The 27,787-nt window shown below is 36.0% G+C and overlaps 6 protein-coding genes across 7 annotated transcripts; 3 read left to right on the plus strand and 3 right to left on the minus strand.

Moving 5' to 3' along the window:
- Nucleotides 1-2,610: 2,610 nt before the first annotated feature.
- LOC105962470 (gibberellin 2-beta-dioxygenase) lies at nucleotides 2,611-5,379 on the minus strand. Its single transcript, XM_088811974.1, has 4 exons — nucleotides 4,840-5,379; nucleotides 4,421-4,772; nucleotides 3,883-4,306; nucleotides 2,611-2,663 (listed from the first exon to the last, which is right to left on the minus strand). Exons 1-3 carry the CDS (start codon nucleotides 5,241-5,243, stop codon nucleotides 4,049-4,051), a joined length of 1,014 nt encoding a protein of 337 aa, XP_088668100.1. The 5' UTR covers nucleotides 5,244-5,379; the 3' UTR covers nucleotides 2,611-2,663; nucleotides 3,883-4,048.
- A 5,828-nt stretch (nucleotides 5,380-11,207) lies between these two features.
- LOC105962443 (alkaline ceramidase TOD1) lies at nucleotides 11,208-13,433 on the plus strand. The gene is made up of 4 exons (XM_088812072.1): nucleotides 11,208-11,548; nucleotides 11,644-11,850; nucleotides 11,939-12,496; nucleotides 12,767-13,433. Exons 1-4 carry the CDS (start codon nucleotides 11,293-11,295, stop codon nucleotides 13,102-13,104), a joined length of 1,359 nt encoding a protein of 452 aa, XP_088668198.1. The 5' UTR covers nucleotides 11,208-11,292; the 3' UTR covers nucleotides 13,105-13,433.
- A 615-nt stretch (nucleotides 13,434-14,048) lies between these two features.
- Nucleotides 14,049-14,954, plus strand: LOC105962467 (uncharacterized). Its single transcript, XM_012986770.2, has one exon. It carries the CDS (start codon nucleotides 14,397-14,399, stop codon nucleotides 14,823-14,825), a length of 429 nt encoding a protein of 142 aa, XP_012842224.2. The 5' UTR covers nucleotides 14,049-14,396; the 3' UTR covers nucleotides 14,826-14,954.
- A 1,335-nt stretch (nucleotides 14,955-16,289) lies between these two features.
- Nucleotides 16,290-19,152, minus strand: NMAT1 (Intron maturase, type II family protein). Of its 2 annotated transcripts, none has more exons than XM_012986769.2 (2): nucleotides 16,659-19,152; nucleotides 16,290-16,553 (listed from the first exon to the last, which is right to left on the minus strand). In XM_012986769.2, the coding sequence occupies exon 1, from the start codon at nucleotides 19,057-19,059 to the stop codon at nucleotides 17,023-17,025; it is 2,037 nt and encodes a 678-aa protein (XP_012842223.2). In that variant the 5' UTR covers nucleotides 19,060-19,152; the 3' UTR covers nucleotides 16,290-16,553; nucleotides 16,659-17,022. The 2 variants fall into 2 exon arrangements, with proteins under 2 accessions (XP_012842223.2, XP_088667606.1); XM_088811480.1 differs by having other exon boundaries at nucleotides 16,290-16,525; nucleotides 16,659-19,149.
- Nucleotides 19,153-20,816: 1,664 nt separating this feature from the next.
- On the plus strand, nucleotides 20,817-24,313 carry MNS3 (alpha-mannosidase 3). The gene is made up of 6 exons (XM_012986768.2): nucleotides 20,817-21,271; nucleotides 21,694-22,646; nucleotides 22,767-23,019; nucleotides 23,141-23,338; nucleotides 23,444-23,592; nucleotides 23,699-24,313. Exons 1-6 carry the CDS (start codon nucleotides 21,194-21,196, stop codon nucleotides 23,958-23,960), a joined length of 1,893 nt encoding a protein of 630 aa, XP_012842222.2. The 5' UTR covers nucleotides 20,817-21,193; the 3' UTR covers nucleotides 23,961-24,313.
- Nucleotides 24,170-27,672, minus strand: KAT2 (potassium channel KAT1-like protein). The gene is made up of 11 exons (XM_012986767.2): nucleotides 27,270-27,672; nucleotides 26,959-27,174; nucleotides 26,697-26,852; nucleotides 26,574-26,631; nucleotides 26,162-26,479; nucleotides 25,834-26,073; nucleotides 25,644-25,742; nucleotides 25,508-25,540; nucleotides 25,217-25,402; nucleotides 24,633-25,131; nucleotides 24,170-24,535 (listed from the first exon to the last, which is right to left on the minus strand). Exons 1-11 carry the CDS (start codon nucleotides 27,446-27,448, stop codon nucleotides 24,390-24,392), a joined length of 2,130 nt encoding a protein of 709 aa, XP_012842221.2. The 5' UTR covers nucleotides 27,449-27,672; the 3' UTR covers nucleotides 24,170-24,389.
- Between the last annotated feature and the right edge of the window lie 115 nt (nucleotides 27,673-27,787).

A 27,787-nucleotide genomic window follows, 5' to 3' on the forward strand; every position in this document is an offset into this window, starting at 1 on the left:
AGAGAGAGACGTTGTAACTAGATTGGATGTAAGTTTGAGCAAACTTTTATACTATATCAAGATTCAAGGGGGAATGCCATTTCTATATATCAAAGTTAAAAGAGAAAATTTTGTGGGTCGGGTCATTAGTTCACATAAACAGAATGGATCTTGATGGTGAATAAAATGGGGGCCCGAATAGGATTCTTAGTTACAGAAACGGGCGGGCTATACGGAAGATGAATGACACCCATTAAAGGGGAGTGCAGAAAAAGACGGGTCAGGGTTACTATCAGTTTCTTTTCATCGACAAAATAATATATTATTATTATTGTCTTCTTTTTTATTTTACTATAGCGACAACCAAATATATATGGTAATTGCTCCAAATGAGTTCATCTTTGGGTCAAATCAAACCTCAAACCAGACGCTACTCCATTATTAAAAATATTATTTATCTCTTACTAGTTCCCAAATTACTATAATCCTCGTACAGTACTAGGAGGAAGTTCAACTGTTCAAACGTTTCAGTTAAACATTATTATTATTATTATTTTTTTTTCAATTAAAATAAAATTTGTAACTTGTGTGCGGTTTTATCTTTTTCCACCAAACCTCAAGTTTTCTCAGTATCTCTTTCTATATATAGCCAGCTTTCAAGTTGAAATTTTATTTATTTTACTATAAAAGAGAAGTTAAAAATAATATGGGAAATTATCTCGATCTGGCCAGACATTTTATCAGTCCCAAATCCCAATTGAGCTGACATTAATGGGGCCATAAGTTTCAATAAATCACGTGGGAATTTTTTTACTATATTTATTTGTAATTGTGGCCAGTCCTTATTCCCTGTTTTCATGTCGGTAATCACCCATTTAATTTGTTCATACCACTCTTTCTAACTTTCTTTTAATTAATTTGATTCTGAATTATCGTCATTTAGAATTACTTCCTAAATATTTAATTTTTTGACAACCACACAATAGTTTTTTTTTACTATATATTTAGTGGTGAAAGTAGATGGATCAAATCAAATTTAGCATTTTCATAAAAATAATTAAAAATTTAAATTAAAAATTAAAGTACAAGTACAGCGTAACCACTTATTCTCACATACGTGTAACTGTAACTGTGTGCAGATATAAGGTTATATATTATCGGTAAAATTCATCGAAACCAGGTTCTAGAAACAATACTCGTACGTATACGAGCCAAAATGGTCATATCGAAAGTCAGATCAATTTTTTTAGACCACTAATATTAAGTCGGTATATGGACATAGAAGTGATTATTGAGATGTCTAATTTAAATTATTTCGATTTTGCATTATATTTTACGTGTGGAGCACATCCAGTGTTACTCTTCTACATATCGAATCTATGTGCAGTATGATCAATAATCACAGAATGTTAAAAGGAAGGCCCCAATTCCAACTATTATTTCAGCTAGGGATATACTATATATGATGGTGTCATTTTTGTTTTTGTAATATTTTATTTTAATAGTAACATATAATATAAAAGCTGGCTGTTAGCTAAAATATACTCACGACATCAAATTAATGTTGGATTTATGGCTCGTTTGGTTACCGCTATAATATTTTACTGAATAATTAGTAATTAGTTGGTGCTAGTATACATGTTTGACTGATATGATTCACATTTTTTTTTTCATCAAATTTGATACTAAAAGCAAAGTTCGCTGATACATGTTATTATATCATTAAATTAGTAAATCCCCTAAAATTAATTGAATAGGGGATGACTAGACAAGTTAAAGACTATTTTATCCTTCAAAATACATATTAATTAACGTCTTACTAATAAAATAATTAGTTAGTAAAAAAATATTGATTATGATGTGAATAGTGTGAATGGAATTCCAATTGGCTATTTGGGACTTGATGCGGACTCATCGGCTCCTAGATGGTATCCCAGGTTGATGGGCCAAATCCCATTGACTAGCTACATGGGTGGCTAGTGATATGTTGGCCCATAATAATAATAGTGTGTTGTGATATACTCCATCCATTTCAATTTAATTGTCGTTTTTTTAGCTCTGCACAAAGAGAGAATTTCATTAAATGTGTCTTGATTTTAAAAAAAAATTATGCTTTTAAACTAAAATGATTTTGTCTTATAATTAATAAAAGAGAGAAACTAGTTAGAAAATGAGTGTTGGGAAGAATTAATAAGGATATAAATTGGAAATTAAATAATTAATGAAGTGTTGGAAATTTAAAGTGACAGAAAATATGGAAACAAAAAAAATTCTTCAAAGTGACAGATATTATGAAACGGAGGGTGTACTAATTAATAAGATATATATTGATAATATAGATCCATTTGAAAAAGGGTTTTCTTCTTTGTTTTTTTTTCTTTTTTTTTTTTTTGAATGAAAATACAATTTTCATGATTTTTATTTTTAAATTGCAACATAAAAATTCATGAATTGTGATGCTTTGTCTCTTAATTACATTGTTTTTTTTTTTTTTTGAGAAGGTCTTAATTACATTGTTGGTGTAATTACTAATTAAGAAGTGGAACCCCGGCGAAGGAGCAAGGCAGCACAAAACCCCCCAACCAACCAGATAACGGCCACATTTAATTTAAGACAGAGATGACATACAAGTTACAACCATGACATTTGCATTAATACCAACACGGTCCTAGTCGTTACAACAACTAATAAACACAAGAGTAAAAAGCAGTTTGCCACCTAAATTAAGAGTCGATTTGCACTTTACCCCTCAAACAAAAAAAAATTGCACGTTTTTACCTTAACTCGTTAATTCATTGAACGGTGCCCCCTGAACTCAATTTTCCGGTAATTTTGACCGGAAAGTTAAAATATGTGCTTTGCACTGAGATTTTTTGGGGTAAACTCGTCCATTATTTTGCATCTTTAATGTTAAATACAAATAAATATTAAAAGAAAAAAGAGAAAGAATAGAAAAAAGAAAAAAAGAAAAAAAGAAAAAACAACAACAACATACTCCGGCGAAAAAACAACAGCAACATCCATATCTGTCAATTGGTGCATTACATCTCCTCGGCGGCCCAGATTCAACCCCCAAATTAATGTCAAATAAAATGTTTTCTAATCCTATTTTACTCATAGATCCAAAGAAGAACGGAATGAGATTACGATCTTTAATTTCACGTCGAAGGAGCATAGGCAGAGATGGTGATTTCTTAAAAAGAAAAATTGGGAAGATCCTTTTTTTACTTCTATGGTCGAAGACTCGGTCAGCGGACTGAGGATGAAACGAGGTATGTGACGGCGGCGGGTTGAAATTAGTTTAAGAGGTGGAATCAAGGTGGGGAAGGTGGATGTGGAGATGATTTAATTGCCGGAGGTGGTGAATTCTTAAATAGAAATTGGGGAATATCTGTTTTTATACTTCTATGGTGGAAGATTCGATCGGCAAACGGAGAAGGAAACGAGGCAAGTAATGGCGGCGGGTTGGTAATAGTTTAGAGGTTATGATGATTTGCCGGGGTGGGGTTGGTGGTCGCGGGTTGCGAGAGAGTGGAGGACGATTAAGAGAATGGCATCGTCGGATTAAACTGCCGGCAAGTGGCTGACGGGATTTTTGGCTGAGTTTTGGAGGGTGGTGGGTGAAGGGAAGAAGATGACAAATTTTATTTATTTATTTCTTTTTTTTTTTTTTTAAATATTAATTTATATTTAATATTTAGAATGTAAGTGAATGGACGAATTTACCACTGAAAATCTCACGTGCAAGGCACGTATTATAACTTTCCGGTCAAAATTGCCGGATAATTGAGTTCAGGGGCACCGTGCAACGAATTAACGAGTTAAGGTAAAAACGTGCAAATTTTTTTTATTTGGGGGTAAAGTGCAAATCGACCCTTAGTTTAGGGGCAAACTGTTTTTTACTCTAAACACAAAACCCAAAGTTAGGTGACGTCATAAATAAAAACATAAAATAAATTTCTCTAGAAAAGAAAAAAAAAAAAAAAAAAAAAAAACCACCCTATTCATATGTCTAGTAGCTAGAGCTAAAGCTAAGGGGGTCAACTCTTGACCATTAATTAATACATGATTAGGCAGAAGAAGCAGAGTTTAGAAAAAACCCAAGCCTGTCATCACCTAACTTAGTCTTGTAAGCTGACTTCTTGTATTCCGACCATGTGAACTCCTTGTACAAACTTTCTTCACCTTCTTCCATTATTTCCGACAACGGCGTTATCCTTTCCGTCAAAGGCGGCCCTCCGAAGTAAATCATCGACACTCTCGATTTCATATTATCTGCCGCCAACACTCTGTGCTTCACACTCCTAAACCTTCCATTCGTCATTACCTAATTAATTCATTCATTGATTAATGCACAAATATACATATCATCAGTATACATACAAAAGTACGTACGACGAATTAACCATATTAAGGTGGTTTTAAATTTAATTATACATACCTGCAAGGAATCACCGACGTTGAGGAAAAAAGATTCGGGATCAGATGGTACGGAAACCCACGCGCCGCCTTTGAGGCAGATTTGCAGACCGGATGTGTTGTTAGACCTTAAAACAGACATAATCTGTGGGTCTGTGTGTTCTCCAAATCCAACCAAACTCCGGCCGCCACTCAATTCTCCGAGGTCCGGGCATGGCGGGTAATGGTTAAGCCTGAAACAAGAATCACTTTCTTCATCTCTGATCATTTTACTCAAAGCATCACTCTCTGTAAGCTGCAATTCTTCCGCAATCATTTCAAGTACTTCGCATGCCATGTTTCTTACAGCCGATACATACTCGTTCACAAGATTCCTGCAAAAAATTAAAATTATTTTTATATATAAATATACTTCCTCTAAATTAATTAAGTTATAATTACCGTAAAGTTTGTTGGAGTCCCGGAACGACGTAGGCGTTTGGGTTATGAGGGTTTGTGCAGAAGAGAAGATATTCGACCCAGCCGACATCGCCGTTGGGCCCGATTTTCTTGTTGCCGTAGCCGAAAGGGTTAGGAGGGCCCGATTTGTCCTTTTGGTGTTGGGGTGACTCGAAAAACCTAACAGCTTCGGCTTCTAGTTCGGTCAACAAATTCATGGGGACGCCATGGTTGACCACTTTGAAGAAACCGAATTCTTCGCAGGCGTTGACTATAAGAGTTTTAGCGTTTGCGCGGTTCGAAAGGTCAACAACCGGAATCCCGGTGAAAGTGTTTGATGTGGGCTTGCATGTTTTGATGATGTGGGGTAGGTCGTTATCAAGAACTGGCAGAGATAAAACCACCATTTCTTTTTATTACTACTACTGGTATATATATATATATGTATTTAAGTTTAGAGAGAGAAAGAGATGTATATATATATAGCTAGAGAGAGAAGTTGTATGTAATTGTTAAGCGCGGGCTAGCTGATGGGGTTTATATAGAGATCGAGATCTTTATATATAGGCTAAATGCTTATGATGCATGGCGTTGGAAACTATAGAGAGACATCTGGCTTTAATTTGTGTACATGTAACTTTTATACTATCGAGGAGGAAATTTAAATCAATTAATTAAACAAGAAAATGTTACTGAGTCATGCTAATGTCATTATTTAATTTTGTTTTTATTTAATTCAAAGTCATACATACACGTACTATTTCACATGCATCACATTTTTTTTTTTATTTACATATATACGGAGAATTATTAGTCATTTTTGTCATGTCGAACAGCAATTTAACTATAGCTATAAATGTGGACCAATAATAATACCAGCTATATGCCATTAATTACTATATATAGTGACAAAGAAAATTATTGTCAATGTTTATACGATAACATTTACTGATTAATTTTTTTTTTATTGTATTGTGTTATGTACGTTGTACGGTACAATGGCTGTGGAATTCAACTTCTGTTTCTATCCCTGATATATCAACGTCTATTTCTGGCGCCATTTCTGCAAACCATGTTGATGATCAGGGGCGGAGCCAGGATTAGAAAGTAGGAGGAGCCAGGATTAGAAAGTAGGAGGGCTAACTAAAATTTTGGGGTTCAGGGCAGCGCTCCGAAAAAATTCTTAGGTTCACAAGACATTGAAAAATAGGTTTATACTGCGAATTTTTAATTAAAATAATATATATATATATATAATTTTATCATATTTCAAGTATGATAAAAAAATCTAAATTATTCTAATAATATATTGCACTTAATGGGATTTATGGCACGTCTCGTATTATTTTTTAGAGACATTGATATAAAAAATTAAAGATCGATAATTAAATATTCATAAATTTTATTTAAAATAGTAGAAGTTTTAATCATTTTATTTTAAATTTTTATATTAAATATAATATATATCTATAATTGATATAAAATTGTGGAGAATAACAAAATAAATTAAGGATTAAGATATATATTTACAAAACCTTTGAGGGAGCCAAAAGTAATATTTAAAAAATATTATGCCAAAACAGCAAAAAAAGATATTTCTTTTTTTCTTGGGGGGCAACTGCCCCTGCCCCTATGTAGTACCGCCCCTGTTGATGATCATGCCGGCGAATGGCTGATAGTTTTAAGTTTGTTAATCTATCAAAAATAGCCCTTCGATGATTTGTATTTTCTAATAGTTTTTTTTTTTTTTTTTTTTTTTTGAGTAAGTATTTTCTAATAGTTAGGCGTGATTATAACCTAAGAGTTTCGGGGTTTATATAATTAATTAGATTTTGGTATTAATTACGGAAAGATGGGGAGATCGTGTTAAATATGAATTTCATCGGCCAAAAGCAAATATAATGTTCGTGCTTGTTTTTGCTAACTAGTGCAACAGAGATGCTTATTAATTAGGCTATATATTAACCTTAAATTACGACAGAATTACTAGGAATTTTTAATATAATATGAGAAGACATAACTTCCGTAGCCAATAAGAAAAGGAATATGATTCTCCACACCTCAATGTTTTGTTGTTGTGCTTTGGATATTATTTATGGATATTACTCAATAAATTTAACCTAATGTAGTATAATATAATAAAAAATCCAGTTTATAATTGCCTCAGTTTTATTTTGAAGACACAAGATAGGGACAAACGAACTAGGGTCATTGTGATCAAATCAAACCTGACACGACCCAATTATTAAAATAAAAATGCATTTTACTTCAAAATATGTTTCTCCACATAATTAAACCGTTTACTACTTTTTCAGTGATTATATATGTATTTATTTTTAATATTTAATGGCATTAATATAGGGCTAAATACAATTTGCACCCCTGAAGTATAGCTCATGTAACACTTACCCCCTTAACGTCAATTATTTTATATTTTAAAATTTAAAAAATAATAAACATAATAATCTAATAATTAACGGTTCATAGAAAATTGAAAAGTAACTAAAATTAATTATTGAAAAAAAATTAAAAAGTAATATATATTGGATAATAATGAACGAAAATATATTTAAAAAAATCAATAAACTAAAATAAATTTAAATACTTAAGATTTTTATTAGTTATGTATTGATTTCTTAAAATTTATCGACAGGGTATTTTTTATTAATTGGTCCAACAACAATTAGATGTTAGTTATTGAAAAAGTATCAAACGCAAGATAATATTTTTAAATTTTAAAATATTGTATTTTTTTCAATAGATATTTTTAGTTGTATAATTTAATTATTCTTTTAGTTATTCCTTTCAATAAAATAATTTTTTTAAGGTATTAAAATTTAAAATACAAATTAAATTGTGCTTGAGGGGGTAAGTGTTACAAATGATACTTTAAGGGGTAAGTGTTACAGATAGTATACTTTAGGGGTGCAAACTGTATTTAACCCTTAAATAAAAAATTAGTGAAGCAGATTGAGTTCCAACTCCAGAACCTCGTGTGGTGATGTCACCAATGAGATCATAATATAAGAACTAATTGCACATAACTCCCTGTGTAATCTCGAATGGTTAAAACGACCCTTGCGTTAAAAATATTAGCAGGAAAACCCTTATATTATTTTTGACAAAGCATACTGCCCCTTATTTTAAAATTAGCTGTTGACCAATGTAAAATTACTAAACTACCCCTAATTAAAACATAATAATAAAGTAAAATATCCAAATTCCATAAACATATCTGCTTACGGTCCATTTTCTGGGTTGGATTCTTGTTTCCGGTCATCTTCTCCGGAAGGAACTTTTTTTTTTTTCTCCATCTCCTTTCTCCTTCCTCTTTTTGTCTTTGTACCCCCTCCCCCTCCACTTACATCCTCTTCTCCGTCCCTTCCTTCAGATCTTCCCAAAAAACTAACAAAATTCAAACAATCTTCTTTGTTCCCCTAATATAAGGAGCGCAGACCGACGGAGGTTTCAGCATCGGGGAATGTGTGGCGACGCAAACTGGCGGCGGATTCCATGGTGGAGATACACTCACAAATTAACTCTATGCCCCTGTGTATATATGGGTGAATCTTCTTTGTTCCGAAATCCCGAAATCCGGAATAAAAAAAAATTGATCTGGAATTTGATCCTTCTTTCTCTGTCTCGAAGGTTAGGGCGGCCCTGTTGAAAATCGAATATTGACCCTCTTCTTTCTCTATGTTGAAGAAAGCCCAAAACCTCTGACCCTAAAGTAGGGCTTTTAGACTTGAATTCGCTTTTGATGAAGATTCCGATGAAATTCTGGAGCACTGATAGTCGTCGATGTGGCGGCGGCATTGAAGTACGTGGTGGGGAGAATGGGTTGCACTATTGGAAGGATGGTTTGATGGTGATGATGAAATGGTGCTGGAAAAAACTGTGTAAAGATTTTTTTTTAAATTGCAATTTTATCCAAAAAGTTGGATTATTTATTTTTAAATCCAAATAAATTTATGTTTAGTTATAAAATAATTTTAGAGGGCATTTGGGACTTTTCATGACAAAAAAATATAACAAAGAGTCACACACATCGCGCGTGTAACACACAATTAACATGTGGTTTTGCTAATATATTTAACATGGGGACTTTTTTAGCCATTTGAGATTTCACAGGGGTGGTTTTTGCAAAAAACCCCATATTATAATAATAAACTAGATCAAGTAGTGGAACCTCAACAAAAGCCAAGTGATTTTAATTCCAAAAGGTTCAATTTTGAATTTGTTCCTGCGATTTGGATTATACGTATTTCATTCCGATTTCTAATCCAATTTTAATTTTTGAAAATTCTGAACCCCCCACACCCCCCGCCAAAAAAAATAAAAAATTACACGCATAATATCACTAAGTTTTAGTATCAATTCGGTTACTCAATATTTAACCAACGGTGTAAAAGTACTAGGTTTTTCAAAATATCAATGGCCGAATGAGTTAGAAGTTAGCTGATTAATATCAAACCTCCAAAGAGGTATGCGTAAATTTCAAAACTAAAGGGAGTTTATTTGTAATTATACCAAACTTCAGGGTAGGTATTTATAATTAACTCAAATCTCAACTGTGCGATGGGCTTCAGCCATTAAAATTTCGTCCCGACACATGAACAAGATAGGCAGAGGATAAGTGCCCTTATTCACTGTTTCGTTGTCCGATCCGATTATAACTCATAATTACTTCCAACTTTTTTGTTTCAATAGTATTTAATTATTTGTGGGGCCAACCCTATCTCCTATCTCCTTTCTCCTTTTTCTTTTTATTAATTAATTTTAAAGAAACAATATGGGTCCAGAAAGAAAAAAGAGAACGAGTTTTACAAGAGGAGATCCTCCATCAACGAAACAAACACAAAATAGGGAGATTAGGGTTTAGGCAGTGAGTAATACTGTAATAGAACCAGCCGCACAACGTAGTACACGTGAGTGGCTGCATGCATGCCACTTGTATATATATATGATCAGATTGTTGATTGGATTGGATTATTGTGTAATTAATAATTACTATTACAGAGGAAAAAAACATAGAAAAACGCCCTTCAGATCTCTGCAGTCACATGGGGGCCGGGTGGTTTATCTTTTTGTTACATTGTTGTTAATTTGTTGTGCAATGGCGTATGCATGTATATATCTATATCTATATATATATATACATAACATATATAATATATGTGTGTAAAATAAAAATAAAAAGGCACAGAAGTTTTGGGAGTTGAGTCTGTGTGTAATATATATATACATGTATCACGTGGTAGAGCTCGTTCTATTGGGTTACGTCGCATTTGGTCACATGGGGTTTGCATGGTGCGCTCGAGAGGGTGTTTTGTTTGTATCTGTGTGTGTGTGTGTGTATAAAATATCTGCTAGTGCTGCTCTCAGTGCCTGTTGCACAACTACCTATGGAAATTGGACGAGACTTAATTAATCAGACAATAACTAATATAATTGATCGATTAACCGTGGAACTTAACTCATTAAAATTACTATTACTATTTATTAATTAGCTAGCTAGATTTCACTAATTATTAAAATCTGTGTCAATTTTTTTTTAAAAGGACCTAAGTTAAAAATCTCATTGAAACTCACTTAATTAGAAAAAAAAATATCAACTCTGGTCATTTATAACAATGTATACATATTAACATTACATATTCTACAATATATATATATATATATATATATATATAATTATTATTAATATTATTATTGAAAGACGATATGTAATGAGATACGTCAATTGATATATTCGAGAAACGTATCTAAGGATTTTATTGCTAAAATTGACGTCCGAACAAAATGGACTGATACAAACACCATAATATATATATATATATATATATATATATATATATATATATATATATATATATAATGTGTGTGTGTGTGTCTCTGGCTGTTGGTTGGGCCCCCGCGAAAATCTCGTCATGAATCTGCATTCCCACCCTAGAAATATATGGTGACACAGGTATTATAAAACTAATAAATGATAAAGTACCCGCTTTTTATTCTTTTTTTGAAGTGGGCCTACGAAGTATGATTTAAGAAATTATCAAAACACAACCCCAAACTGCGGATAGGCCCAAATAGCAAGCCCGCTGAAATATCTAGAAATATTAATTTAGTGGCCTTTTCATTTTATATTATTTATATTAGCAATGTAGTATAAAATTAGTATTAATATGCATACATATTTTTTGTCATTCTGACAGTAAAAAAATAAATCATATCTTTCTAGTTATGGACAATTTTACCCCTTTGGAATACTATTACCAAATATTTGATTTATTATATAAAGTTAAATGCGACAGTTACAAGGTGGTAGGAGTGCAAAATTGATTTAATACTAATTATATTATTCCACTCCCCAAAAAAACGGAGTAAAACACAAAAAACAAAGAATTGCATATGATGTGTTGTAGATAAAAACAAATGTAAGGTTGTTAAAATAGAATGGGGAAGGCTGGTGCTACATTCTCTAAACCACTTCTCTGCCAATCAAAACTCCTCTGTTTCTCTCTCTTCTACCTTTTCTCCGCCCTTTTCTCCGCCGCCTATTTCAGTTTCTCCGCCACCAGATGCATTTTCCGGTCATCTCCGTTCGACCCAATTCAGTCTCCCCTCTTCTCTTATCCTTCCTCTTACGGCGAACACAAGCATTCCATCCCCACCACTCGCTCCTCATGCAATTCCCCTGTTTATTTCTCTGGTATGATTTTATTCAAATAAAAAAAATACAATCTTTATTGTTTTTCATTTGAATTTCTTTTTATTTCGTAATGGGATTTTTAATTATTTTGTTAGATTATTTCGACGTTTTTCATGAAATCCAACAAATACTCGCGAATTCCACATCGTCGCCGGCTCTGAGGTATAAGCAGGGAAACGCCGATTCTTTCGGTGGAAATTTTGATATTCAGAAAAGATTGTCTTATTTTGATTATAGTGATGGCGAAATCGAAATCGAAATCCCATGTGGATTCTTTAAACACTTTCCGATTAGTGCTTCCGGTCAGTTTCTCTATACCGTAGACAATTCTTTTCTCTTGGTGTTTAGTATATATCTCAAATTATTTTTTATTTTATTTTATTTTTTCAGATCGAATTTCGATGGAGAAGTGCGACGGAGTGGTGGTGGTCTCGGCAATATTCAACGACCACGACAAAATCCGGCAGCCTCGACACCTAGGTTCCAAAACCCTAGATCATGTATGTTTCTTCATGTTCGTAGACGACGCCACTCTCAACAGATTACACTACCAGAACCTCATCTCGAAAAAATCAAACAGTTACAAAATCGGCGCATGGAGAATCGTTAAGGTCTCGGTCGATAACCTATACCAAAACGCCGCGATGAACGGTGTGATACCAAAATACTTAGTCCACCGTCTTTTCCCGAACACGAAATACAGTATATGGGTCGATGCAAAGCTGCAGTTAGTGGTCGATCCACTTTTCTTGATCCATTCATTGGTTGTGAACGAGAATGTCGATATCTCTATTTCGAAACATCCGTTTTTCGTGCACACTATGGAAGAGGCGATGGCGACAGCTAGATGGAAGAAATGGTGGGATGTTAATGGATTAAAGATTCAAATGGAGACTTATTGTGAGAATGGCTTACAACCATGGAACTCAAATAAGCCTTATCCCACAGGTACAAACCGAAACGTTTTTTTTTTGTTTCGTAATTGCGTGTTATTAGAGCACTAATTTTTTCGATTAATGATGAGTGTGGGTATTGGAAACATAATAATCACTTCTACCAACTACACAGAGTAGTTTCTAAGAAAAGGTTTCTTCCTTGATTAGTGAATTTATTCTTTTTTTTTATGTATTTAAACGAGGATAGTTACTAATTCTCCAATTTCCATTCTGACTTTATTTTTGTTGGTAATTTTATATTGTGACAAAAAAAAATATGCAGATGTGCCGGATAGTGCACTAATACTGAGGAAGCACAGTTTAGCGACAAATTTATTCTCTTGCCTAATGTTCAATGAATTGGAAGCATTCAATCCGAGAGATCAACTGGCGTTTGCGTACGTGAGGGACAAAATGAAACCGAAACCGAAACTGAACATGTTTGAGGTTGAAGTATTTGAGCAGGTGGCAGTTGAATATAGGCACAACCTTAAACTTGGTGGGGCCGGTGTGGGGCCCAAACTGAAGAGGGCGGCTGCCACCTCGGATTTGTTTGTTAACGGGACATGCGGCAAATGCGAGGGATACCTTTTAAGTATGTGGGGAGAATCCCATGATTGATATAGTATTTTATTTTTTAATACACAGAATATTATGGAAAGGGAGAACCTACCAAACGGGATCTTAACGGAAAAGCCTGACAAAAAGCAGACAGGCTGGCAGTGATTGTCTCATTTAATGCACACATGGCAATCATATGTGTGTACTTGAGCTTTTGCGGCTGTGTTTTGGTTTTGGTTGGGCGTTAAGGAATAATACAAGGTTTTTATACGAATCATAAATAATCCTATTTCTTTTTCTTTTTTTTTTTTTTTTTTTTTTTCAGTGTGTCGGTATTGTTATAGAGGTCATTGTCCTTCATTTAATATTATTATTATTATTGCTATTATTATTATTAGTGTTTAATTGTATAGTATATAAAATAAAATAATAAAATAAATAAGAAGCTCGCGAGCCTGTCGAACAACGAGCTTTTGTCGAGTCGGCACACCTCGTTAACCTTCTCTAGTTTGGAAGCAGGAATCTTTTTAAATCGTGGGCCTTACAGTTTGGGCCAAACACTAAACATTATGCAGATAATTTTGGGCCTTATATCTGCAGAATGTTTAGTGTTAGGCCCAAAATTAAACCATAACTGTGCTTCTAGTGTTTCTGTGGTTTGGGCCTTTGCCATTTAAATCCCGTTTTGGATTTAATTCGCTGTGTTTAGTTTTTGACAAGTTTTAAATTTATAATATAAAAACAAATATATTTAATAGAGTTTTTCAATTAATGAATTAAATGTAGGAGCTGGCAAATTTATTTTATTTAGTTGATAAGAAATTAATGGGCTTAATTGTTGGAGCTGCCATATATTTTTCTTTCGTTGGTACAAGCCTACTAGGGCTAATTACTGTGGACCCAATAACTAAATTCGGGCCGATTGATTGCGGGAAAAAAGTGTTATGTACAACCCGTGTTGTGTTCTATTAATATATTTCAAATTTAATAAATAATGATTTTATTTTTATATATAATCACAATATGGCATGTAATTAAACTCAACAGTCATAAATAAAATATATAACTTGTAATATTATGAATTTGAATTTTTAAATAAACGATACCCAGCTGTCTCTGTCAACTACCACCAACTAATTTCCTCACAATAAATTCCACCCTATCCTGCTGGCATTGTTCTCCCCACGTACACCCAACCAAGGGCATTTCCGTAACTTCGCCTCACACGTCTCTTCACCTATATAAACCTACTACCGTCTCTCACCCTTTCTCTCTCCTCACAAAAAAAAAACACCCCCAAACTCCACCGCGAAGATCGGCCAAGAAAAAATCTATCTTACCCCGCCGCCGTAATGTCGTCCCAGCAAATCGCATCCCACCGTGAAAACGCCGAAGTCTACACCGGCGACGCCGTGTGCAAGCAGAAATCACTGGAGCTGCTGGAGAAAATCAACATGCCCAAAGGCCTCCTCCCACTCGAAGACCTAATTGAGGTAGGGCACAACGAGGCCACCGGATTCGTGTGGCTGAAGCAGAAGAAGAGCAAGACGCACGTGTTCCGCGCAATCGGCCGGAGCGTCTGGTACGACACTGAGGTCACGGCGTTCGTCGAGGACCGTCGGATGAAACGCCTCACTGGCGTCAAGAGCAAGGAGATCCTGATCTGGGTCACCATCTCCGATATCTCCATTCAGGACCCTGCTTCTGGCAAAATTACCTTCGGTACCCCTACTGGACTTTCCAGAACTTTTCCTGTCTCGGCGTTTGAGGAGAAGAATTGAATTATTGATTGCGAGGGCAAAGTAGTAATTTCACTACAACTGAATAAATTAATCTGGGTTCTTATGCTGCTGGTGTAATTCTCAAATTACTCTATTTAGTACTACATTAGTAGTATCGTTCTTCTTCTTCCTTATCTCATTTAAATGTGTTAGTACTTATTTAATATCTATATATTAATATATTTTTAATATTGAATAATAATTCAATATTAATCTATTTAACATCTAATTTAATTTCTTCACCTATATATTATGTACTCAAATGCCTACCTTTAAATTTTGATTTTGAACCACAACGGCATTAAAACAGCCACACGTTGTTAAATAGCATCTACAAGAACATGACATTTGCCTACCTCGTCACCAACATTTTTTCCGACCCTAACTGTGAAATTTGTCACACTCATTTTTTATGATAAACCTAATCCACTTCAAGTACATGTTTATGACAATTTTTAATTGAATTCACAACATTTTTAAGTGATTGAAACTAATTATTTTTCAATAATATGAAAATTGAAAGTCATTCACATTTTATTTTATCAAAAATCATTTTAGTATTTAGGGTAAATTACAAACACTCCCTAAGGTAAGGTTAAATTAGCCCCTCAACTATAAATCTTCGTACACATCCACACTTATGGTGTCAAATTCAACATAATCTTCTAAATTTCGTGGAATGTTCTCTAGTTTGTACTCGTTTTGTGAAAATATATAGTTTTTGATACACCACAATCTGATATATGCAAACCAAAAAACACATTTTATGATCATTTTGCTTCAAAATGTGGAGCTCGAATGGGGTAAAATGGATACAAACTCGAGAATATTCCATATAATCCAGAAGATTCCATTAAATTTGACATCACAATAGTGGACGTATAAGAAAATTCATAGTTGAGGGGTTGGGTGGTTGTAATTACCCAAACAAAAAGGATTTTTTCATAGTTTAACCTTAGCTCAAGGGTGTGGTCGTAATTTACACTAATATTTAATAGGGAAAAAAAAAAACACCACTAGGCTGGTTGATGGTAACGTTGCGTACAAAAAGATAGTCTCACAAAAAGTGCCTTCAACAACTGGAAATAACATATAACTAGCATGACCGATTCCCAGTGGGCAATAAAACTTCAATTAGAAAGCCCAACAAGTTATTCTATACTTTGTTTATTTATTTACTTCACTTTCTTTCCATTTCTACATCAGCATCTAATTCGTCAAACTCTCTTATAAAACTATGTCATCAAAAAAGTTCGGAAAATGGATACAGCCAATCTCTTACTACAGAAAAACTTCAGTGGGTACGCATCGAAATTCCTAGATAAATTGGCCTGGTGGGGGGCCCATGGCCCCCACCGCTCTCAAAAGTCTATATTTTATGCAGATTTGATACTTAATCGACTAATGTAGGCGGCTCCTAGAATTATCTTTAGTCTATATTCGGCGTCTCTGAACAAAAAATCCTGATGACGTTGATGTTTATAGTAGCATCAAGATCAATTCAAATCTGCTAGTTCATACACACAAAAGCATGACATCCACGAACAACAAATCAGGGCAAGCAATAAAGATATATGGCCGATAAACGAATAAAAGGAATACTGTATGAAAGAAAACAATGTCCATACCGAGTACCACTCATCAAGCTTTCTAATTATCCGGTGAGTAAAACGGTGAATCTCCTCGCGCGTCGGACGAGTCTGAGGATGAAACACGTTTAAGCTTGCCCTAGAGACCATTTAACATAACATAAGAAAAACGTCAAACTTCAGAACAAACTGATTATCGAATGACAAAAGGAAAAGTAATTACAAGATAAGAAAGAGAAATTACCTCAATCGACAACATTAACAATATCCGTTCTGTTCAGCAAACTACGGCAACTGTAGTTTATACTTGTCTTAGGTTTTTTCAATGGAAGTTCCTTAATCTTGCCCTGTTTCTTGCAATAAACGGAGGCAGTTTGATCCCACATTCCTTATGAAGATAAGGCGAGCACTTTTTTTCCACCTTATTTGCATGCAAAGGTTTCATTTCTTGATAACTTACACAATCAAACTTTGTCTTGATCCCTATACACCGAATTGTCGTTTTAGAAGTTCTGCATTTTCTGTAGCAACCCTAGTATACAGGAAGTTCCAATAAAAATCGAAAAATCCCAACAAAACACTTGGCTACTTGAAGATTACCTACAGTATCAAGTACTTTCTTTCTCTTTATCATCATTAAACCGATCGCTCAAAAATCCAAGGATTTTGAAGTCCCACACAATCTTAGATATCTTATCTTGAGGCAAGCACAAACCTTGCTTCTTGACCGACTTATTCAGTTCACAAAAGAATTTAGCATCTTGCAATTTGATATACTCACGCAACAGTTTCTCATGATCGGGAACCCAATTCCTAGGAAAAGGAGTATAATCGCACGATGGAATATAAGACATGCGAGAAAATTGAACGCCTTCAATGGCATCCACAAGCCCCATCCTCAAAAGATCAGAATACTCGGGAGCAGAATTGTTACTACTCTCCCTCAACGGACGGCTAAGATCGCGCGAAGCGATCTTATACACCTTCGCACGAGATTTCAGTCTATATCTCGCAGCGTACAACTTAGCAAGAGAGCTGCGAATGACATACGCACAAAACCCAACTATTTTTTTTCGGTTATCCGCGTATCTATACCAGTCTGCCATTGTTTCAAGTAACTTATTCATCTGGGCGTTTGTGTGTGCTTGACCCGAATATAGCATAGGCGTGCAGGGCAAAGGCTCTGGGTCTTTATCACCCTTTACGAAAGCAAGCCGCCTAAACTGGCGAACACACTGTTGCAAGCTAGCTGTGACAGAGAGCAAAGTCCCCACACCTTTCTCACTCACAATCTTGCCACCGCTTGAAGTGTAACGAAGAGTAGGGTGTATAACTCTACGCGAAATAATATGATCCAAGAACTGAATTCCCCTAGTGATGTGCTCGATCTCAACCTTTGAATTGTCCAGCCTAATACCGAATTTGCTGTCGCAAAACTCGATGATTTCCTTCCTAATTCTCACTGCTTCCTCTCTTGGACCCCTTATGCCAACTAGAAAATGACCGGCGTACCTCACGTATTCCATTTTCCGAGTCTTTTCCTTACCACTCGAGGGAACAAATTCGGGCCAAGAAGGGTTGTGACAGCCGTCGTTTATCGAATGCTTCCATATTGAATCGGATTGACAAGGCATGAAAAACTCTTGTATCTTATTTTCCATCATGTAATCGAATTCACTCAGACAAACATTTATCAGCAGAGGACTTAGAATTCCACAGTAACCATAATCGGGCACCTTGGCAGCCTCCTCGGGAGCAAAACCGAAGAATGCCCTCAACCAATAAGGGTCGGGCTTCGGCTCATTTTCGGACAATATCCTCTTCTTCGTCTGCCCCTTCTTTCTTTTCTGCGGGCTTACCTTCTCCACCTTATGTACGAGATGCTTGTGACTTTTTTCTGCCCCTCTCAGCCCTGATTTAATCAAGTTCAAAACCTTCTTGTCTTTTACAGATTTTTCGACACAGCCCAAAACTACATTTAAATCTACATTATCAAAAACATCAGTCAAATCACCTCTTATAAACCACAAGTAGCCAGCAAAGTTACTCCTAATTGTTCTAATAACAGTATGAGGGCTCCTACCGGGCCGAAACGCATGTGACTTCACAGAGAAACGGGCCTCAAAAACCGGTTCGAGAATCATCAACAGAACTTCCTGCACAACCCGGTCCTGAAACGGCTGGGTGGCGGATGCCAATATCGATTGGAGCCTGCGATTTGAAAGTAGGTGTAAGGGTTTATCGTTCGGATTGCGAATGAACTGCTCGGCCTTGGAGTCCCATTGGAACTGGTTGTGGATGACTGCGTCTCTGAGGGAGACGAGGTTGGACAGGGTGTACGATGGGATGGCATTTCTGGGAGGGAAGGAGCCGGTGGCGTGAGCGCACGCGCGCTGGTAAGCGAGCAGCCAGAGGTCGAGTTTTGAGAGGAAGCCGGAGAGATTGTTGAAGGGTTTCTGGGTTTGGGAGAATGACTTCACCCAGAGGTCCGACAGAACTTGAATCGGGTCTTCCTTCAGGAGGGAGTATGGATCCTGCCTCGGTGGTGGGTGTGGGTGTGGGCGGCGTTTAAGGTTGGAAGAGAGGTGGCGGATGGCGGTGGGGAAAGCGCCGGTAAGGTGTTTGATTTTTGTTCTCAGAGACATTCTTGTATGTCACTGAAACGACGACGTCTCCCACCCAAATTTTCGGTCCGTCTAAAATCAAACTAAAATAATATCGCTTTTTAAGTTGATTTAGCGACTATTGAATTCAAAATCGCTGCGATTTTATGAAAAAGGCAAGTTAGTGAAAGTTCGAAAAAGCCCTCCTCTAGACCACAAAATGGCTCCATTGTCATATCGAACTATTTAATAATATATATTTTTGAATTAAAAAAAAAACTGTTGACTTTTGTTTAATGTATTTTTTAGTTCTACCAAAAAAAAATAATAAATAAATAAAGATCAATCTTTTTTTCATAAATCCAATTCAAATCTTGATTAAAGTATGGGTAAAAGGTTGCATACACTCTCTAGTCTCTAATATGGTTGGATTAATTCAAATTTAATCAGAAAATTAAGTCAAACAAAACATAAGTGTCCTTTTGTTATTGATTTGTGTAAAATGCATGCATTAAACGCATGGAGTAAACGTTAAGAAATACATATATTCATGAAATTAACAAAAATGCCCTAAAATGGTGGGAATGATCATATGCTTCATGCTCAATTCCCGCCTGTAATAATTGTTGAGCCCTTTATTTAAAAATTATAATCAAACATTCTAACACCGACCTCCCTCAATACTTTTTTATATGCAGAAATATCCTTTTTCAGTATGTATTATTAAACATTTAAAATTAAAGATGAATTAAGCTGAAAGGCGAAAAATTAAAAGAAAGAAATTCAAGAAAGTGAATTTTATTTAACAGAACAGAATATGAAATCGTAGGTTCACAGATTACTGAACTATACCAAAACTTTAAAGATTTAAATGTGCGTATACATATTATTGTATGAAAACCCTAAGAATGAATATAAGAGCTTGAAAACCCTAGTTGTATTAGGGTTGGGTTATTGTTTGAGCAGAAAGATCATCGCAGAAGAAGGTGACAGAATTGGGGTAGACATTGTGACACGGGGACGAACCAGAAGGTGGCACGTAGCCCTTCGGCAGCATGGCCGAGAAACGTCTCTCTTCGTCCAACCTGTTTCCCATAATTCTCTTCTTCGTCTTCTTCTTCTGATCAACATTGTTCAAGAAATCTGGAGTAGCAGTACTACTGCTGCTTTTCTTGATTGACCGATGATGATGATGATGATGATAATAATAATAATCTGGGTGAGGAATTACAGCTGGAGCAGCAGAAGTGGGGCCCGCGGAAGAGATGATGATCAGTGAGAGTAGGAGAAGTAGAGAGATCAAAATGCTGTTTTGGCACCCCATTAATTTTTCTGCAGACTTCATGAAATCAATAAACGTACAGCTTCGATGATATATCGATAAAATTTTAATAATGGGATTGATTTTATTGGGTAGCGAATTAAGGGATATATCGGAGGTGGTGGGATTTTTTTTTCTTCTTCTTCTTATTGGGAACTCCAATATATATTATTTCAATTTTGATATTGGTAATGTATTATATTATATATATGTGTGTTATGTAGAAGAAGTGTAAATATTTATTATTATATATATGTGTGAGTGAAAATTGTATCAACTTGTTAATGTATGTGTTGGACAATTAACCTAATCCCTATTTGAGGCGGCCCAAATAGCACAAAGTCCAATAAGAGAGCCCATAAATAAAAGAAAAAACGCTAGGCCCGAAATTGAGCCCGTAAACGAAAGATAAAACGCTAGGCCCGAAAATGATTTTTGCAAAAGCGCTATTTGATAGAATTTCTTTATCTATTTATTTATTTAAGAACAAAAATACATCAAAAAGAAGAAAAGAAAAATGAGAACCATTGACTTTGATAAAGAAATCAAAATCAAGATGCCATGTTTTAGCCAAACTGTAATAAATACACACACACAGAGAGAGTAAAAGCTCCGGCTTGAACATATATATTTCTCTGCAGATTTTTCATCCGCGCCTACGAGTTCTCTCAATCCCAATCTAGATTCTCTCTCTCTCTCTCTCTCTCTCTCTCTCTCTCTCTCTCTCTCTCTCTCTCTCTCTCTCTCTGCTCAATCTAATTATCTCAATCCACTTATTGAATAGGGCGCAGATTTACACGAAAAGCCGCACCTGGGTTCCACTGTAAATAGATATAATTCCCAATTTTAAGAGTAATGTCGAAATCTCTACCTTATTCAATGAAAGATGTACAGTACGACAATGCCAAGTTTCGCCAGCGATCACTCACCAAGGTTCCTCCTTTCTCTCTCTCTCTCTCTCTCTCTCTCTCTGTCTTCTTTTTTTTTTCTAGATCTCATGGCTTTGCTCTTTCTTTGTTTCCTTTGGATTGGAGTTGCCGATTAAGTTGTTCAGATGTTCAACGTTGAAAAAAAAGTAGATTTAGAGCGAATTTATTGTTTTTTTGTGACAATTAATTGTGTGATTGAAGATATTAACCCCAAGGGTTTTAGGGGTTTTTGACTGGTCCGATTCAAATAATTATACAGAGTAAGATTGTAAATTAAGGAGCTTCTGAAAGAGTTCATCAGATAATTGTGGGTTTTCCTATGTGATTTTGCCTATTGCTTTGTTCTTCTTTTTTAGCCCCAGGAGTTAGGGATTGGTTTTCTGTGTGTACTGAGTCAGAGTTAACTTATCATGGTTTCTTCTCCAGGTGATCACTCAAAATCTTCTAACGAGTAATGTAAAACGCGAATGTATAAAATGCAGTACAGGGAGGTTTCTTGTGCTATTAATGATTTTCGGTGTAGTCTATCTCATGCTGACGCATACAAGCCATGTTCCTTTATCGGATGGTTTATCCAAAAATATCGGCACCGAAGAAGGAAAAAACTTCTTCACAGACAAAAACGGTAGATTTAAAAGATTCTGGAGAAAGCCACCAAGGCTTCCTCCTCGTTTATCCCCCGACGAAATAGTTTTTAGGAATGCATCGATTAGTAAAAACGGCAAGTCAGATTCTGGGCCCGATTGGGAAGCTCGGCAGAAAAGGGTAAAAGAGTCATTTATCCATGCATGGTCAGGCTATCGAAACTATTCCATGGGATACGATGAACTTATGCCACTTAGCCGTAGAGGAATTGATACCTTAGGAGGTCTAGGAGCCACCGTTATAGATGCTCTCGATACAGCCATGATAATGGGAGTTGACGAGGTTGTCCACGAAGCAGGATCTTGGATTGAAAAGCATCTTCCTGAGAGGATTAATGGGAAAGGACAAGTGAATTTATTCGAAACTACTATACGAATCCTAGGTGGTCTTTTGAGCGCTTATCATTTAAGTGGAGGTAATAATTCTTCGACAACAAAAGGACCTAATCCAGCTGTGTATCTGGAAAACGCAAAGAATTTGGCTGATCGTTTGATCGTTGCTTTTACATCAAGTCCCACTGCTATTCCATTCAGTGATGTTGTTCTGCGTGACCGTTCTGCACATTCTGCTCCTGATGGATTAAGTAGCACAGCCGAAGCTTCTACTCTCCAGCTTGAGTTCAATTATCTAAGTTATTTGACTGGCGATCCGAAATACTCTCTGGAGTCTATGAAGGTTTTAGAACACATGAAGAATATGCCGAAAGTCAAAGGACTTGTTCCTATATACATTAAGTAAGAACTTCAATTCATTTATTTTGCCTTTTCTTTTCTTTTTTGTGTCACTCTATCTTTCTCTCGTGTTCATTTGTGTGTCGATGAATAGTGATTGGTTTCTATTTGTTATGATTACAGCCCTCGTAGTGGCGATTTTAGTGGAGAGAACATTAGACTGGGATCGCGTGGTGATAGCTACTATGAGTACCTAATAAAAGTCTGGCTTCAGGACCAAGGAAAGAATTTAACTTATTTGCATGATATGTACAAAGAATCGATGAAAGGTGTCAAAGAACTTCTCGTTCGGAAATCTGTGCCCAATGGATTGGTTTTTGTGGGAGAATTGCCTTTTGGCCATGAAGGTGCATTCAGCCCTAAAATGGATCATCTCGTATGTTTCCATCTTAACTTTAATTTCTCTTTTTTTATAATGTAAATTTATTGCAAATAAGATTGTTTTTTTATCTGAGAAGAGGAACTGTATTAATTTAGTGCAAAATCGTCATTCGCAGGTATGTTTTCTCCCGGGCACTCTTGCGCTTGGTGCCACAAAGGGCATCGTAAAAGAAAAGGCGATGAGAGAAAACTTGATCAACTTTGAAGATTTGGAAAATTTGAAACTTGCTGAAGATCTAGCTAAAACGTGTTTCGAGATGTATTCAGTAACTTCCACTGGTCTTTCTCCGGAAATAGCGTACTTCAATGTTGAGGTCAGCTTTTTCTCTATTTGTGCGTTATTTAATATTTATCCTTCTATGTAGTGATATTGTTGATATTTACTTGCAGCTAATGATCTAATTTTTTACCTTAAGCAGGGACACAAGGAGAGTGGCCCCGGTGGCGGAAATAAAAACTCGAAATACGTGGATGACATCATTATTAAACCTGCTGACACGCATAATCTCTTGCGACCCGAAACTGTTGAATCGTTCTTTGTCTTGTTCCGCATCACAGAAGATCCCAAGTATGTGTCCCTCCTAGTTAGTTACTGCATTTGCCGTTTTTCACCTTTTTTTCTTTTTTTTAAATCAATTGGCATTAATTTTGAGTTTTTGTAATTATACGCGCAGATACCGTGAGTGGGGTTGGGAGATATTTGAGGCGTTCGAGAAGTACACAAAGGTTGACACCGGAGGTTACACTTCACTGGATGATGTCACTGTGCTTCCCCCAAACAGAAGAGACAAAATGGAGACCTTCTTCTTGGGTGAAACCCTAAAATACCTGTATTTACTGTTCGGGGATAGAAATGTCATTCCACTCGATAAGTATGTATTCAACACAGAAGCTCATCCCTTTCCTATTCGAGACAGTGCTGTAAGCAAACAATGATGCTTCCTTATGATAAACGAGTTTGATTCTTTTTAAACAAGGCAAGATTTCCAAATTCGACGTTGAAAGAAATTGTCGTGAACGAGTTGCGAAAAGTCCGAAGGTGGCCGAATTTCTTCCCGCTCCCTTGAGCTATTCTTCGATAGATTTTGTATTTGTATTCTTTTTATGTACCATAAATTCAAAAAAAATTGGAGAACAACTTTACATACTGAGAGTTAAAAGGACAATAGATTGTCAAAAATCCCGTCGGAGTTCTATTTTTACAGTTATATACAGCTTTACCCCTTCAGCGGGTTTGTAAGACAAACCATGTAATTGGTAATACCAATTTTTCGTGTTATTACATTGAATGTATGAGTGTACTATTTGTTTTTTTGAATTTGCCCTAATCCTACGAATGTCGTAATTGTGGTCTTCGATATTTTGTTAGCTCGAATCATACTCTCTGCTGTCGTAATAATGGCTTGACAAAAGAAACAAATGATCGCCATCTCGTACGACGCTTAAATCGTCTATTTCTGCATTCTCTGAATTTACTATACCTGTAAGACTTTCATCTCCAAATTTCTGACCTGCAGTTTCACAAGGAGGTAATTAATTATCAGAATGTTTGAGGTCGGAGAGTCGGAGATTTTTTTATTTTTTATTTTTTATTTTTTAAATGCATACCTGCTACGATGAGTAGTTCTTGTAGAGATTCAGGTAGGATTATCAGCTTCGAAAGCTGCTTTTTTGAATGGTTTTTCTTTTGAAACTTCATGTGAATGGTGACTCTCTTCTTCGTCTCCGATTTTACTGTTTCTACGCAATTTGGAGGAACGGATTTCTTTTCATTTTTACTGTTCGAGATGATAAGGTCATATATGTCCTTTTGTGCATGTTTTTCTGCTAGTGACTTTGGCGTCCAGCCTCTCTCGTCTGGTTTGTTAATATTTGCTCCTTTTTCCAGCAAAAGTCGAACGACATCAAGATGCCCTTCTCGAACGGCAACGTGAAGAGCTGTTTGCCCATCCTCAGCAAATGACGAGTTCACATCAATTTCACTATTCCCTGTTTGGTTCCTTGTTGTAAATCCTGAATTCGGAATATCTTGATCGGACCAACTTTTGAGGATCGGGCTTGGATCCTGTGGGCCCTCCACTTCGAAACTTCCGCACGCTTTCATTTTCTTGGAACCAAAGATAATTCGTTTTTTCAGTTTGCAATTTAAGACCCCAATAAAAAAAGGGAAAAAAAAAAGCAGAGAGATTTACCATGAAAATGTTGTCCATAACGATGCTTTCGTCTTCTGGGCATGCTTGGAGAGTATTGAGAAATGTGTTCTTGTTAAGACGTAGTATTTGAGAAACTTCAGTCGTCCGAACACCAAACGGTTGAGGCTTTCGGCATAAAACTCCGATATCTCCGAAAATATCTCCGGCACAAGCTTTTCCCACTACCTAGACATTTTGCATCAAAGGAAAAAAAAAAAGAATAAACAAATGTGATGCCTATATACTATTGCCTCTTGTTTCTCTATTCATGGAAGGTAGAAAAAATCTTACTTGATCATGTCCGTTAATCTTTGTTACAAAATCCTGCCATAAATACGAATGTGAGCCAATAAAAAAAAAAAAAAAAAAAAAAAAACCGAGGGCATTCTTGACGTTTCAGTAGGAGATTGATAAGTGAATAACTCACCACAGCTCCTGAAACTAGTATATATGCATCTGTAGGAGCCTCGTTTTGTAGAATGACGTCTTCTTTCGGAGGGTAGTACTCAGCTTCCATTTCCGGTACCTTTTTTCAGTCGAAAAATACACGAAATCATTAGAAATAAACGTTATTGCATTGTCATTCGATGAAGTAGGAAAAAATATGTTGTTATTACCAGTTGGAAAAGGAAATCCTGAGAAACGCCACGAAAGAGACCGATATTTTGAACAACAGGGTAAAACAGGTAATGCGAAATACTCGAACGAATCGCCTTGGGAAGCCCGTTCAATGTCTCTTGCTGCTTCAGTCCCTCTGCTTTGAATTTCAGACATATATGCGACAGAAGCTGATCTTGAATCCTAGGTGGCAACTGGTTCTTCTTCGCAAATTCCGAAGCCGCTTGCACTGATTCTCTCTACCACCAAAAAGAAAAAAACCATTTTCAACATGGAAGAGAGAGAGAGTTTTAGAGAGAGAGAGAGAGAGAGAGAGAGAGAGCATACGAAGTTTCGTGTACGACTGGTCCAATGAACGACAAGATTAGTCATGTTTCCGATAAGATAGGATGTCAAACCAAGGTTGAATAGCATGTAGAAGATATCGAAGAGCATCTCTCTAGGGTTTTCCGCGTGCAAATCGCCATAGCCTGTGGTTGTTAGAGTGACAATAGACCAATACATAGAAGTGACGTATCTGTCCCACAAGCTCATCTGTTTGAAATTCGGATACACGGCACCTATCCATGTTCTCTGTGGATCCGGATATCTGTCTGCGATCATATAGTTGAAGCAACCGGCACTGTGAACCGCAAACAGAGTTACCTTAAAGAAAAAATAAAAAAAATAAAAAAATCAGACCACAACCTTAAAATCACCAAACAATTACAGACATAATAACTAGGTTCTTCAAACTTACAGATACGAGCTTTGTGCAGCGAGTCCAGAAATAGTTGAATCGAATGTCCTTTTCGAGCCTGATGAAAAAGAAGAGTTGGTGAAAACAGTTCTTTTGAGAGAGAGAGAGAGAGAGAGAGAGGACCTTGCAAAAAGAGAGCTGACTCGTCTGAGACGCCAAAGCCTAAGCATGCTGAGCAACTTAAAGCCGAGGCCGCCATTGTGATCGGTGAAGAGGATGCTGAGAGATTGAAATGGCACTGTTGAGCACACATCAAAAATGAACCAGGTCGATATATACCTGTTAATTAGTAATTGGATATATCATGTTATATATATACACAATAGAGAAATTTTTCTTGATTGTGTCCAAAGATGTGGGAAAATTGCATGTGCTGCGCGTGTACCTTAGCGCTATTTTTCTGGGACCGTCAATGAGAAGATACGATTGGCTATCGAGATAGGCGACGAAGAAAGTGAGAACGATATCAATAGCGAAGAAACTGTTGACAATGTTGTCGATCACAAACAGAGCATCTTGCTTGTAAGAGAGGAATGCAAACTCGAACGGAGAAATCCATGCCGAGTATATCACCAGCACAATCAGAAACACCTGCCAAGCCCTGTAATAAAATTTAAAAAATAAAAAAATGGCTTTAGTTTTCGGTGTTACGGAAAAAGAAAAAAAACAAGTTATCGTGTTTTGTATATATCAAACCTATAGCGAGGATTGAACGGAGAAACGATGTTTTTACGGAGTTTAGTGGCTCGATTAATTCTGGCGCCGAGGGACGGAATAAGGTCGCTGGAGAAGAAGCCGCTTTGAGTAGCTGTTGTCATATGGAAATCCTCTATGCAGAACCGCCTTAGGAAGTTTTTCGAACACGAATACGACATTTTCTTTTTCGGGTTTTTTGAGAAAAAAAGAAATTATAAATAATCGGAAGTCGAGTTTGTGTTAAAGATTGAAACTTTAAGGTGTGATGAGGTTGGGTATATATAGCAGCAGTGCATGATTTGAGAGATACATCTCTCTCTTTTTTAAAGGAAGTTTGTCTTAGCCAATGTGTATATACCGTGAGCATATTTGGCAGTTATTATTTTATTATTATGTAGCTAATATATTGTTTAATTATTTTAATATTTTTAAGGGTGTGTGTGTGTGTGTGTTTTGATTGATCGCAGGTAAAAGATGATGAAGTGTGGCAGACAAAGTTGAGTTCACTATTTAAGGTG

This window comes from Erythranthe guttata, chromosome 13 (genome assembly GCF_056151865.1).
Source record: "Erythranthe guttata isolate IM_541 chromosome 13, IM_541, whole genome shotgun sequence".
Classification (NCBI taxonomy): Eukaryota; Viridiplantae; Streptophyta; class Magnoliopsida; order Lamiales; family Phrymaceae; genus Erythranthe; species Erythranthe guttata.

Coding starts and splice junctions, on each gene's coding strand:
- LOC105962470 (XM_088811974.1), bottom strand. CDS start 5,243: ATGGTGGTTTTATCTCTGCCAGTTCTTGATAACGACCTACCCCACATC. Junction 4,773..4,839: donor GGACTCCAACAAACTTTACG/GTAATTATAACT, acceptor AATTTTTTGCAG/GAATCTTGTGAACGAGTATG. Junction 4,307..4,420: donor ACGTCGGTGATTCCTTGCAG/GTATGTATAATT, acceptor TGAATTAATTAG/GTAATGACGAATGGAAGGTT.
- KAT2 (XM_012986767.2), bottom strand. CDS start 27,448: ATGTCGTATTCGTGTTCGAAAAACTTCCTAAGGCGGTTCTGCATAGAG. Junction 26,480..26,573: donor GCTGCACAAAGCTCGTATCT/GTAAGTTTGAAG, acceptor TTTTTCTTTAAG/GTAACTCTGTTTGCGGTTCA. Junction 25,132..25,216: donor TTATGGACAACATTTTCATG/GTAAATCTCTCT, acceptor TTTGGTTCCAAG/AAAATGAAAGCGTGCGGAAG.
- NMAT1 (XM_012986769.2), bottom strand. CDS start 19,059: ATGTCTCTGAGAACAAAAATCAAACACCTTACCGGCGCTTTCCCCACC.
- LOC105962443 (XM_088812072.1), top strand. CDS start 11,293: ATGGGGAAGGCTGGTGCTACATTCTCTAAACCACTTCTCTGCCAATCA. Junction 11,549..11,643: donor TTCCCCTGTTTATTTCTCTG/GTATGATTTTAT, acceptor TTATTTTGTTAG/ATTATTTCGACGTTTTTCAT. Junction 11,851..11,938: donor CTTTCCGATTAGTGCTTCCG/GTCAGTTTCTCT, acceptor TTATTTTTTCAG/ATCGAATTTCGATGGAGAAG.
- LOC105962467 (XM_012986770.2), top strand. CDS start 14,397: ATGTCGTCCCAGCAAATCGCATCCCACCGTGAAAACGCCGAAGTCTAC.
- MNS3 (XM_012986768.2), top strand. CDS start 21,194: ATGTCGAAATCTCTACCTTATTCAATGAAAGATGTACAGTACGACAAT. Junction 23,020..23,140: donor GCCCTAAAATGGATCATCTC/GTATGTTTCCAT, acceptor CGTCATTCGCAG/GTATGTTTTCTCCCGGGCAC. Junction 23,593..23,698: donor CGCATCACAGAAGATCCCAA/GTATGTGTCCCT, acceptor TTATACGCGCAG/ATACCGTGAGTGGGGTTGGG.